This window comes from Arachis duranensis, chromosome 6, assembly GCF_000817695.3.
Source record: "Arachis duranensis cultivar V14167 chromosome 6, aradu.V14167.gnm2.J7QH, whole genome shotgun sequence".
Lineage (NCBI taxonomy): Eukaryota > Viridiplantae > Streptophyta > Magnoliopsida > Fabales > Fabaceae > Arachis > Arachis duranensis.
The window spans coordinates 26,307,064-26,321,144 of NC_029777.3; the positions used below are offsets into that span (position 1 = coordinate 26,307,064).

At 35.7% G+C, this 14,081-nt stretch overlaps 1 protein-coding gene and 1 long non-coding RNA gene across 2 annotated transcripts; one reads left to right on the forward strand and one right to left on the reverse strand.

Annotated features, from left to right (window-relative positions):
* Positions 1-1,798: 1,798 nt before the first annotated feature.
* On the reverse strand, positions 1,799-3,324 carry LOC107493466 (uncharacterized). Its single transcript, XR_001592968.3, has 2 exons — positions 3,127-3,324; positions 1,799-2,089 (listed from the first exon to the last, which is right to left on the reverse strand). It is a non-coding gene; the product is annotated as an uncharacterized LOC107493466 (long non-coding RNA).
* Positions 3,325-3,607: 283 nt separating this feature from the next.
* Positions 3,608-4,229, forward strand: LOC127739777 (uncharacterized). The gene is made up of 3 exons (XM_052251364.1): positions 3,608-3,797; positions 3,902-3,985; positions 4,177-4,229. Exons 1-3 carry the CDS (start codon positions 3,680-3,682, stop codon positions 4,227-4,229), a joined length of 255 nt encoding a protein of 84 aa, XP_052107324.1. The 5' UTR covers positions 3,608-3,679.
* Positions 4,230-14,081: the final 9,852 nt, after the last annotated feature.

Consider the following 14,081-nt stretch of genomic DNA (forward strand, 5'->3'; position numbering starts at 1 on the left):
CTTCTGCCAATTCTGGCGTTAAACACCGGGCTGGTGCCCATTTCTGGCGTTTAACGCCAGCTTCTTGCCCATTCCTGGCGTTAAACGCCAGTCTGGTGCCCCTTTCTGGCGTTAAACGCCCAGAATGGTACCAGACTGGGCGTTAAATGCCCATTTGCTGTCTTTACCGGCGTTTAAACACCAGCAAGTTTTCCTCCAGGGTGTGCTATTTTTCTTTCTATTTTTCATTTTGTTTTTGCTTTTTTCAATTGATTTTGTGACTTCCCATGATCATCAACCTATAGAAAACATAAAATAACAAAAGGAAAATAGATAAATATAACATTGGGTTGCCTCCCAACAAACGCTTCTTTAATGTCATTAGCTTGACAGTGGGCTCTCATGGAGCCTCACAAATGTTTAGAGCAATGTTAGAACCTCCCAACACCAAACTTAGAGTTTGAATGTGGGGGTTTAACACCAAACTTAGAATTTGGTTGTGGCCTCCCAACACCAAACTAAGAGTTTGACTGTGGGGGCTCTGTTTGACTCTGCTTTGAGAGAAGCTCTTCATGCTTCCTCTCCATGGTTACAGAGGGATATCCTTGAACCTTAAACACAAATGTTCAGAGCAATGTTAGAACCTCCCAACACCAAACTTAGAGTTTGAATGTGGGGGTTCAACACCAAACTTAGAATTTGGTTGTGGCCTCCCAACACCAAACTTAGAGTTTGACTGTGGGGGCTCTGTTTGACTCTGCTTTGAGAGAAGCTCTTCATGCTTCCTCTCCATGGTTACAGAGGGATATCCTTGAACCTTAAACACAAAGGATTCTTCATTCACTTGAATGATCAATTCTCCTCTGTCAACATCAATCACAGCCTTTGTTGTGGCTAGGAAGGGTCTGCCAAGGATGATGGATTCATCCATGCACTTCCCAGTCTCTAGGACTATGAAATCAGCAAGGATGTAATGGTCTTCAATCTTTACCAGAACATCCTCTACAAGTCCATAAGCTTGTTTTCTTGAATTGTCTGCCATCTCTAGTGAGATTCTTGCAGCTTGTACCTCAAAGATCCCTAGCTTCTCCATTACAGAGAGAGACATGAGGTTTATGCTTGACCCTAGGTCACACAGAGCCTTCTTGAAGGTCATGATGCCTATTGTACAAGGTATTGAGAACTTCCCAACACTACAAGAAAAACACCCATTCAGGTACACTTGAAAAGTGTAGCCAAAAGTGAAAAAAAATGATGCCTTAGGCTACGGCTACGCTTCTTGGGCTACGGCTACGCTTTTTGGGGTGATTCCTATTCGGCCGTTGCCTATTCTCAAAGGCTACGCTTTTTTGCACCAAGGGCTACGCTTTTGACGTTTGGGAATAGGCTACGCTTTTCAAGTGATGCTGTCCATGACCAAAGGCTACGCTTTTCAGCTTTCATTCTTCCAGAATAGGCTACGCTTTTCAACGCTACTGCATCACTTGTAAAGCGTAGCCACATTGTATACCATAGCTACTTTTTTTAAGCGTAGCCTTAGGTCCCTCTTTTTTTTTATACTACAGCTACGGTATATAAGTGTAGCCTTAGGTCTCGTTTTTTTTTTTCTGTATACTATAGCTACTGTTTATAAGTGTAGCCTTAAGTCTCATTTTTTTATATACTATAGCAACTGTACATATAAGTGTAACCTTAGGTCTTATTTTTTTCTATATATATATATATATATATAATTATCTAATAATTATTAATACAACATAATAGTTAATATGATTACATGTATAAATGAATTGAATATTACAAAATAAAAATAAATACATAATTATACTAAATAATTTCTTTATATAATAAAAATTGTCTCTAACCAAAATATATTTATAACATTGATCCAAAAGTACTAGAATGAAATTAACTGTAAAAATTCATACAACTCAAATTAAAGTAAGCATAGCCATATCAAAACCATAATATCACTTGGCCAATAAAGGTATCTTCTAATAAAAATCATTAGTCAACCATACATGTAAAGATCCTAAATAGCACTCTATCTTAGCCAAAAAACCACAATAATAGTCAGCTTACTCTTCATTGCTTAATCTTCATTGTTATCCTGCATAATTATATAGATAAGTAGTTAAAAAAATATTCATAATGACATTCGTAATTATAAAAATTAAATACAAATCCGTCGGCTACTAAATGGTCGAATACCACATCTCTTCTATACCAATTAATGTTACAACACCTCTTACAAGGACATTGAATTTGTCGTCCGTCCGGTTCTCCCTCAGAGTATGCAAAGTCTAAAAAACTAATAACACCATTGATATACTCTTCGCTATACCTCGGTAGATCCATCCAATCCTTTGGCATATCACAAAATCTAATCGATAATTATTAAATTTTTTAGGCGGAAAATTTATAAGGGGTCGCAAAGTGAAGATTAGAAGAATAGAGGAGGCATGGTGTTATTCGCTACAAAGGGAATGGGCAATGAAAAGGACATTCAAAGCCTTGTAATTAGATTGGGAAATAGTTCATAGTCTTAGAAGTAATTCTCTAGAAACCCATTGAGGTAAAACAAATAAAGAGAAACATAGAATTTATAGCACACATATAATAAGTTAAATTGCAACTTCAAAACTAACAAATTAAAAGAATTAAAGTATGCATTGTACCTTGCCATGACACGATCAACGTTTTGACAAAATCTTCTTGGAAGACCTTAACCAAAAACTTTCGCCTTCAACCTTAACCACGAATAACTGTAACAATTACAGACAAAAAAAAATTGTAATTGCCATATCCAACAAAAACTTCACGTACTCTTTGTCCTATCGTTTTTATAAAGATTCAATCACCTAAGATAGGGTTCTTAGTCAGTTTCCATCCAGCTGTGAACAGATATGCCTACCATATTTAAATTTGTACCCAAATAGTATTATACATTGAATACTCTCATGTTAATATCTTTGTATAAAATAGCATTATAAATTGATACGATTATGTTAAGTATTCACTAAAATCAGCCACTAAAATTAATGATCAGTATAAAATATATGTTAAAATTTAAGTTTTAAATCTTAATTTAAAAAAGATAAAATTAAAAATAAATTATTTTCTTATATTTTTTAAAATGAAACGTACCTTTGTGGGTGCTGGGTGAAGAGAAATTCTTGCTCTTGTTATAACTCCAAATTGTCCTAAGCCTCCAAGAACCGCGTGAAATAACTCTGAATTCTTTTGCTTAGAACATGTTATTAAATCTCCCTTTCCTAAAAAGAAACCACACAAATTCATTAATTAATTAAATAATATGAAAAAACTTAAACTCATAATCATGTAATTCTGGTATCACTAACATGAAATTCTGAAAGTAACTGATAGTGTTTGAGCTAAGAACAGAATTTGAACTCATGAGAAAGAATTCAAATATTTGACAAAAAGGAAAAGATTATGAAAAAGAAAGTATTAGAAAACTGTATTGGATATTCATTGTTATCTATCACACAAGTATATAGAAGAGCTATTTATATATACTCCTCAAGTTAACAAAAATAACAAAAAGTAGTTTCTAATAATAGATAACTACTCTAACTATTATAACTAGCTCTGTTCACTGATACTTTAATTTCTTTACATTTTGGACATTGGTTCTAATTTAGTACTAGTTATTTTATATTAACATGCATGGAAAATAATGATAATGCAGGTTCAGAATCTTATAGAGAGATGCTTGCTATTTCATATGAGTCAAGATCAGTGCATAAAGGCATTAGCTGAACATGCAGGAATCAAGCCACTTGTTACACTTACAGGTCCATATTATATAAACCTTATTATTATTAATGAGTTTTCAATTTCATCACTATTTATTTATTTGCATGTTGTGAAATTAAGTCTATGTTACAAATTTGTGCAGTGTGGAAAGAACTGCAAAAGGAGAATAAGAAATTCTTTAGGGACTATTTTCAAGTTACTACTCCAACCAGAAAGCCATTCTTCAGTAAGAGATTTGATCTAATTAAATAATCTCCCATTATATAAATTAAAAAAAATGTATAGAGATTTATATATACAGCTATGGAGACTATAACTGAGGTTTCTTAATTCTTATCATTATTAATAGTGATCTGAGAATTGGAAGATATATATAATGATCTGATGGTGATGAGTTGTCTAAATTTTATATTTCAGGCAGATATTGTAAAAGGGGACCAAGTTCAGCAAGAAGGAAAAACTGGAAATAATAGTGTATAATTAATAATCACCGGATAATTATAATTAATCCAAAAGGGTATGAAGGAATACTCATTTATATATAGCTGATGATGATGAATGGTAAAAATTATCCGGTGATTATAGAATTTAGTAAATATTGGTAAACCACACAATTCAGCTCACCTTTCTTCTTCGTCTTCTACTTCTTCTTTACTCCTTGTCTTCTTTCATTCTTTACATTCTTCACACCATTTCTATTTCTGGCTAACCAAGAAACCGTTCAAACTGCAAGAACTCTGCTGGAAACAGGAAGCTGAAAATAGGAAGCTGAAAACAGAAAAACGGAAGCCAACTTATTCATTGAGAAATCACAGAAACAAAAGCTTATTAACGCTGCATTTGGATTCAGTCTCAGAAACAAAAATACAGAGAAAATAGACAAGCTGTATATTAAATCACAGTTCACAAACCCTAAAATACCACACATCTTCATCAACAACAGCATGCATGTTATCAAATTACAGTTCACAAACCCATATTTCAGAGATTAAAAGCCCCAAATTAAAACTCCTAAAATAGGAACCCTAAGCCACTGATCAATTTCAGAAGCAAATAGAAATCAATACATACCTATTCAATGATGTGAGCACAGCGAAGACGATGATGAGAAGTACGGAGATGACGATGGTGAGAGCGGCGCAGCGACGATGGTGAGGGCTGCACAGCGATGATGGTGAGGGCGGCACAGCTTTGATCAGTGCAAGCGATGGCGAAGAGGAGTGACGACGGTCAATGTGGATACGTGCAGGTGAGCCGTGAGTGGGAGGCGACGACTCTCAATGGCGAGAGTGAGAGGGTTTTACGAGGATGAAGGTGAGTGAGCTATTGAAGGTGACTGAGACTCAAGAAGTTTGCTAAGAGGCAAAGAAATTTTATCTATGTATAATTAGGATACGTAATATATCTGTATTTTGGGGAGGAAAAAATGCAAATAAATCTGTATATCTTCTTAAGTTTTTTTAATTATGTATATATAATTAAGCACGTTTTATTTCAAAATAATTGCTAACTTGTATAAAGTGATGCATTAAAAAATAGTTAAGTAATTCATTGTCAGATACACTAATTAAAGTGAAATTAGTTAAGTTTTAGAGTGTATGTAATTCATCCTATACAATTTTTCTTTTTAAAAAGTGAAATTCAATACCGTCAAAAAGTTTAAATGTGCATTATATTGTTTTGATTAACATTTTATATTTTTTTTAAAAAATGTTGATAATCAACTTTTATATTAAAAAATCCAAGAACTTGAGTCCTATAATTTTTTAAAAGAAATCTTTAAGTGTTAAGGTCATCGCTCATCAGTTTGCTTTCCGGAAAAAAAGGAAAAAAATTACTAAGTGTTAAGTTTTTGGCTCTAGATACATTAGGCATCACTTTTTATGTGCACCCAAAACTTAAAAAATAGGCTACCCTTTAAAAGCGTCTCCTTTGATACGAAAAGTGAACCTATAGATATCAACCTACGGCTACGCTTTATAAGTGATTTCTATAATACCTAAGGCTACGCTTTTTAAATGATGCCGCATTTGTGTATCCTTTTCTCTTATAAAAAGGAAACACGGGAAAAGCGTAGCCTATTCTATGAATAGGCTACGCTTTTCAAATGTAGCCTAAAAAAAGTGTGGCTGAATGGGTATTTTTCTTGTAGTGCAGGGTCCTGTCTCTTTTGAGATAATCTCTGCCTAGTCAAGTCATCCAATTCTTTGGTGAGCAAAGGAGGTTCATCCTCCCAAGTCTCATTACCAAATAACTTGTCATTTAGTTTCATGATTGCTCCAAGGTACTTAGCAACTTGCTCTTCAGTGACATCTTCATCCTCTTCAGAGGAAGAATACTCATCAGAGCTCATGAATGGCAGAAGTAAATCCAATGAAATCTTTGTGGTCTCAGTGTGAGCCTCAGATTCCCAAGGTTCCTCATTAGGGAACTCATTGAAGGCCAGTGGACGTCCATTGAGGTCTTCCTCAGTGGCGCTCACTGCCTCTTTCTCCTCTCCAAATTTGGCCATGTTGATGGCCTTACACTCTCCTTTTGGATTCTCTTCTATATTGTTTGGAAGAGTGTTAGGAGGGAGTTCAGTAACTCTCTTACTCAGCTGACCCACTTGTGCCTCCAAGTTTCTAATGGAGGACCTTGTCTCAGTCACAAAACTTTGAGTGGTTTTGATTAGATCAGAGACCATGGTTGCTAAGTCAGAGTGGCTCTGCTTAGAATTTTCTGTCTGTTGCTGAGAAGATGGTGGAAAAGGCTTGCTGTTGCTAAACCTGTTTCTTCCACCATTATTGTTGCTGAAACCTTGTTGAGGTCTCTGTTGATCCTTCCATGAGAGATTTGGATGATTTCTCCATGAAGGATTATAGGTGTTTCCATAGGGTTCTCCCATGTAATTCACCTCTTCCATTGATGGGTTCTCAGGATCATAAGCTTCTTCTTCAGATGAAGCGTCCTTAGTACTGCCTGGTGCAGCTTGCATTCCAGACAGACTTTGAGAAATCATACTGACTTGCTGAGTCAATATTTTGTTCTGAGCCAATATGGCATTTAGAGTATCAATATCAAGAACTCATTTCTTCTGATTCATCCCATTGTTCACAGGATTCCTTTCAGAAGTGTACATGAATTGGTTATTTGCAACCATTTCAATGAGATTGACTAGCTTTTCCCAAGAGTCCAGGCTTTCTTTAGGTTGTGAGTCCAACTATGTCCTAGCTCTGTCTCTTACAGCAAAAGGGAATAGCATAAGTCTGTAGACCTCAGGGTCAACCCCATTAGTCTTGACAGTGTCACAGATTTGCAAGAACTCAGCCAAAAACTGATGAGGATCTTCCAGTGGAAGTCCATGAAACTTGCAATTCTGTTGCATTAGAAAAACTAATTGAGGCTTAAGCTCAAAGTTGTTTGCTCCAATGGCAGGGATAGAGATGCTTCTCCCATAGAAATCGGAAGTAGGTGCAGTAAAGTCACCCAGCACCTTCCTTGCATTGTTGGCATTGTTGTTTTCAGCTGCCATGTGTTCTTCTCCTTTGAAGAATTCGGTCAGGTCCTCTAAAGAGAGTTGTGCTTTGGCTTCTCTTAGCTTTCTCTTAGTGCTCTAGCTTCTCTTAGCTTTCGCTTCAAGGTCCTTTCAGGTTCAGGGTCAGCCTCAATAAGAATGCCTTTGTCTTTGTTCCTGCTCATATGAAAGAGAAGAGAACAAGAAAGTATGGAATCCTCTATGTCACAGTATAGAGATTCCTTGAGGTGTCAGAGAAAAAGAAGAATAGAAGGAGGAGGTAGAAGAATTTGAACTTATCAAGTGGGATAGCATTCGAATTGTGCATTGAGGAGGAGTGTTAGTCCATAAAAAGAAGGATGTGAGAAGAGGGAAAGAAATTTTCGAAAATTAAAGTGAATTAATTAAAAGAAATTTTGAAAAATGGTAATTGATTTTCGAAAACTAAGATTGGGAAAGAAATTAAGTGAAATTTGAAAAAGATTTTGAAATTAGAAAGCAAAAAGATATGATTGAAAACCATTTTGAAAAAGATGTGATTAAGAAGATATGATTGAAAAGTTATGGTTTTAAAAAGATATGATTGAAAAGATATTATTGAAAAACAATTTAAAAAGATTTGATTTTTAAAATTAATGACTTGGCTAACAAGAAATTTAAAAGATATGATTCAGACATTAAACCTTTCTCAACAGAAAAGGCAACATACTTGAAATGTTGAATCAAATCATTAATTGTTAGCAAGTATTTTTGAAAATGAAGAGAAATTAATTTTGAAAAGATATGATTTGAAAAAGATTTGATTTTGAAAAATTATGAAAACTTGAAAAAAAAATTGAATTAAAAACAGAATCTTCCCTCTTGTGCCATCCTGGCGTTAAACGCCCAGAATGGTATCCATTCTGGCGTTTAACGCCCAAAATGCTACCCTTTTGGGCGTCAAATGCCCAGCCAGGTATCCTGGTTGGCGTTTAAATGCCAATTTTTCTTCTTCACTGGGCGTTTTGAACGTCCAGCTTTTTCTGTGTAATTCCTCTGCTGTATGTTCTGAATCTTCAATTCTCTGTATTATTGACTTGAAAAGACACAAATTAAAAATTTTTTGAATTTTTAATGATGAGGAAAAATCAAAATGCAACTAAAATCAAATAAACAATGCATGCAAGACACCAAACTTAGAAGTTTGTATACTACTGACACTAACAAATTGAGAATGCATCTGAGAAACAACAAGACACACAAAACAAGAGAATTTAAAGATCAGAGCAAGTAAATCATCAAGAACAACTTGAAGATCAATGAAGACACATGAATGAATTTGAAATATGCAAGAAGAACAGAAACATGCAATTGACACCAAACTTAAAATGAGACACTAGACTCAAACAAGAAACATAAAGTATTTTTTTTTGATTTTTATGACTTTGTAATTTTTTTGGTTTTTTTCAAAAATTATATGGAAAAGAAAATAAAGAGATTCAAAATTTTTAATAAGAATTCCAGGAATCATGCAATGTTAGTCTAAAGCTTCAGTATAAAGGAATTAGACAAGGCTAGCCAAGCTTTAGCAGGACATTGCATTCAAGAGCTAAATTGATGAAGATCAATCAGCTTTGGTGATGATAAGAACATCACCTTGAAACTCTAGAATTCATTCTTAAAAATTCTGAAAAATACCTAATCTAAGCAACAAGATGAACCGTCAGTTGTCCAAACACAAACAATCCCCGGCAATGGCGCCAAAAACATGGTGGGAGAAATTGTGATCATCAATGGCGCCATCAACATGGTACGCTCAATTGCAATCTCAACTCTTTATCACAGAGAATTTCAGATAAGCGTATGGAGATGCTTTGTCCCTTCCGTCTCTCTGCTTTCCTACTGTCTTCATCCAATCCTTCTCACTCCTTTCCATGGCAAGCTCTATGTTGGGCATCACCGTTGTCAATGGCTACAGTCCCGTCCTCTCAGTGAAAATGTTCAACGTGTTCTGTCACAGCACGGCTATTCATCTGTCGGTTCTCGATCATGTCGGAATAGAATCCAGCGATTCTTTTGCGTCTGTCACTAACGCCCCACAATCGCGAGTTTGAAGCTCGTCATAGTCATTCAATCCTTGAATCCTACTCAGAATACCACAGACAAGGTTTAGACCTTCTGGATTCTCAAGAATGGCGCCATCAATTCTAGCTTATACTACGAAGATTCTGATTAAGGAATCTAAGAGATATCCACTCAATCTAAGGTAGAACGGAGGTGGTTGTCAGGCACACATTCATAGGTGAGAATGATGATGAGTGTTATGGATCATCATATCCATCAAGTTGAGGAACAAGTGATATCTTAGAACAAGAATAAGCTGAATTGAATAGAAGAACAATAGTAATTGCATTAATACTCGAGGTACAGCAGAGCTCCACATAAGAACAAGGTCTAGGCATGGCCGAATGGCTAGCCTCCCATAATCTAAGAACTCGACGTCCAAAGATGATCCTAAGATCTAAAGTGATCAAAAGATCTAAATTGATCAAAAGATTCCAGGATGTAAAATACAATAGTAAAAGGTCCTATTTGTAGATAACTAGTAGCTTAGGGTTTACAAAAATGAGTAAATGACATAAAAATCCACTTCCGAGCCCACTTGGTATGTGCTTGGACCAAGCATTGAAGCTTTCATGTGTAGAGACTTTTCTTGGAGTTAAACGCCAGCTTTTGTGCCAGTTTGGGCGTTTAACTCCCATTCTTGTGCCAGTTCCGGCGTTTAACGCCGGGCAGTCTTGAGCTGATTTGGAACGCCGGTTTGGAGCAATTTAGAGCGCGCCAATTGGGCTTCTATAGCTCCAGAAAATCCACTTCTAGTGCAGGGAGGTCAGAATCTAACAGCATGTGTAGTCCTTTTCAGCCTCTGAATTAGATTTTTGCTCAGATCCCTCAATTTCAGCCAGAAAATACCTGAAATCACAGAAAAATACAAAAACTCATAGTAAAGTCCAGAAAAGTGAATTTTAACTAAAAACTAATAAAAATATAATAAAAACTAACTAAAACATGCAAAAAATATACTAAAAACAATGTTAAAAAGCGTATAAATTATCCGCTCATCAGCCACCATGTGATTTGAGCCTTATTTTGTGATTAGGCAACCTCTTGATGGATGTTGTGCATTTACCTTAATGCATTGTATTTCATGATCATATGCATCTATATGTGTTTGACTTGAATGCTTTCATGCTTCTTTATTGCTTGTTTTACCTTACAAGTTTACTTAAAGCATCTCAAGCACACTAGGATAAGTGAAGTGCATGCTTCTTTTGTGACATCGCCCTTTTCTGCTAATGTGTGTTCTAAACCGCGCAATTTAGAATTCACACACTTATTTTTCATTAATGTCACACTAATTCACTCACTCATTTCTAGTGATCTACCTCATTCCAACAATGTATGCTTCCTTGCTTTTATATCTTCTTCTCTTATGGTGTTATTTTCTATTTTTCATGAACAATTCACCACAAGCAAATGGAAGCAAGACTAAGAACATGCATCAATCCGGAGAGTCACCATACCCCCTTGCTCATCTTTGAATGCACCGAGGACGGTGCAAACTTTTAAGTGTGGGGAGGTCGTCCGACCGATCGGCAATTTTGGGTGACGAATTTCTAATCCCAACACTTTTGCATTTCATTTTAGGTTTTTAGGATTTTTACTTGCATTTTCTTAATTTTGCATATATATACAAAATAAGCTTAGTCAAAATAATGAAAATTTTCAAGATTTCTATCTATAGGGAACCAATTGATTTGAGTGAAAACTTTTCATAGAACTTGCTTGAATTATATATGTTGTGGATCATGTTTTTGAGCTAAGAACACAAGCAAGTGAGATTTGAGCCTAATGGTATGGTTACATCTTATAACCACTTATTTTTCCTTCTTGTGCGCATTATTCTCTTTCTATGATTGTAATCTTTGAATTGTTTGATTCTTTATGTCCATTATTTTGTGTATTCATGCATTTATATAATTGAGGCCATCATTTCATTTAGCTTACTTACCCAAATAGCCTTACCTTTTATCATCCATTGTTAGCCAATTTGAGCCTACGCTTAACCCACTTTGTTCTTAATTTAGCACATTACAAGCCTTAAAGCGAAAAACAATAAATGTCCTTAAGTGGATCTTTGATTAGCTTAGGCTAGTGTGTGTAACATTCAAGTGTGGGAATCTTGGGACATTGGGTGAATAAAAGGGTAGTTTTGTATTGTTATTGTAAATATTGAGAATTGGGTACATACTCATGTATTGATCAAATGTAAAATCTTATGCATTGATGCTCTTGTATATAGAAAGAAAAAAAATGAGAAAAACAAAAGAAAAAGAAAAGAAAAGAAAAGAAAAATAATATGGAAAAGAAAGAAACAAAGAAAAAAAAAGAAAAAATTAAAAAGGGCACAAAATGCCCCAAGTAAAGTCCAATAAAGATCAATGCATAAGTGTTGTGAAATGAAAAGGGATGCATGAGTATGTGAAAAGGTAAAAAAATGGGTAGTTAGGTTAGAACTTAATTGTATAGGATGTCATAGGTTAGGTGGGAAGTTTAAGTTGATCAAAGATTTAAATTCTAGTCCACTTGACCAAATATGCATCCTACCTTGACCCTAACCCCATTACAACCAAAGAAAAGACCTCATGACACTTGTATGCATGCATGAAATATATGTCGATTGTTAGAAGAAGAACAAATCTTGGAAAGCATGATTAGGAGAGAATTGAGAGAATCAACCCCAAACACTTGAGCGAATAGAGTGCAAATACATCCAGTGAGGGTTTGATGCTCAATTACATGCTTCCATCCATAAATATCACTTTTCATGCAAGTTTGTAAAACTATTTAATAAGTCAATCCAATTGTGGATTAGACTTGCTAGTCCTTAGCCCTTGCGCATATATGCTTCTTGGGAATTGATTTATTTTGACCAAGCACTTGTATTTATTTAGATAGTTGCATATAGGTAGATTGCATTTAGTTAGCTCCATTTAATAAATGCCACGCCCTTTACTTCATTCTTGGTTTAAGCATGAAGACATGCTTGGTTTAAGTGTGGGGAGGTTGATAAACCCTATTTTTACGGTTTATCTTGTATTGATTTTAAGAGATTTTAACACCTTTTACCCACATTTATTCAATGAATTAGCATAGTTTTGTGATTGTCTCCTTATTTGTGCTTAGATGTAAAAACATGCTTTTTAGACCTTTAACTTGATGATTTTAATCTCCCTTTGATTCCACTAGATGCCTTGATGTGTTTGTTAGTGATTTCAGGTTGAAAATGCTAGGAATGGATCAAAGGAGTGAAGAGGAAAGCATGCAAAGTGGAGAAATCATGAAAAGGCAAAGAAGTTGAACTCGTCTATGGACGCGCGCGCGCACATGGCGCTTACGCGCACCTTGCGACTCACCCCAGGGACGCGTATGCGTGCTGTACGCGTACGCATTGGTGTTGGTTTATGATTTTTTAATAAAAATGTGGCCAACGAATTTTCAAGGGTTGTGGGGCCCAATCCCAACCAACTTTGGTGCCATTTTGATAAACGAAATTTAGCATGTCGATATAGAATTCAATAGTGAATACAATCGTGAGTATAGTCTAATCGACACTTTAAACCTCGCATCAAACAATTCTACAATCTATAATCGAGAGTACTAGTCTCCCGAGTCGTCCTCCCTTGGAATTGCTAGAGAATGCATGTTATTGATTAGGAAGCTTTTGTTATGAATCTTTTGAAGGTCGGTGTATTAATAGCAAAAGTAGATGGCAAACAATCAAAATTAAAGGACTTGGCCTAGGGTTGGCATTAGAAATTCTATCATTATAGTTCCTTCAATGATGATAACAATTAAGCCTTGCTCCACTTAGTTGACCTCTAAGTATAGAGGAGAGTCAAGTGAAAGTAATTAGCTTGAATCACAAGTCTTAGCTTCACCCTAGGGGAATCTAATTTTAGTGCATCCCAAACCAATTAGCAATCCTTAATTCTCAATCAACAATTGACATTTACTATTCAACTTTCCTAATGGTCCAAACCCTAAGCCAAGTGAGAAACTTTTACTCCATAACTAGTATTGGCATTTTATCAAACACTTGATGAGCATTCATAAGAGCCATTAAGGAACTAGAATGAAGAATGGAAATGAAGAGATCTAGATTACACAATTATCTACAATTGAACAATTACAAGTAATGGACATGAAATTACCTCAATTCACTAGTTCCAAATCCAAGTAACAAAAACAAAGCTAGATCCATTAGTAAAAGGATCAAAGAGCACTAATTGAGAATATGAGAAGAGTAAATCTACTAATTGCATCAAAGTAAAAGTGTATTACAATGGATCTCACCAAGGAAAATCACAAGAGAATTGTAATGGAGATTTGAGGAGAATGAGACTCTAGAGAGAAGATGGAGATTCTCTCTCTACCCAAAGTGTAACTAACTCTAAGAAAATATATATGAAAATGTAAAATGAGCTAAAAGTCCCTTAACCCTTCAGTCCTTGGTCTTCTTAAGCTTTTCCCGCCAAAACACTTCCCCAAAATGGGGTCTCTAACTGTCTCCACGCTCCAATCACATGCTCTCTACAAAAATCATGTGAGACCATCGGCGCGTACACGCACAGCACGCGTACGCGTCCATGAGGCAGTTGCAGTTTTGCACGAAGGTGTAATCTACGCGGACGCGTCCATGAGGATCATAATCTAGCCGCTACACACGCCGACTCGTAGCTTGGCTCCTAGCTTTGGCTTTTGATGGCGTAACTCCATGCGGACG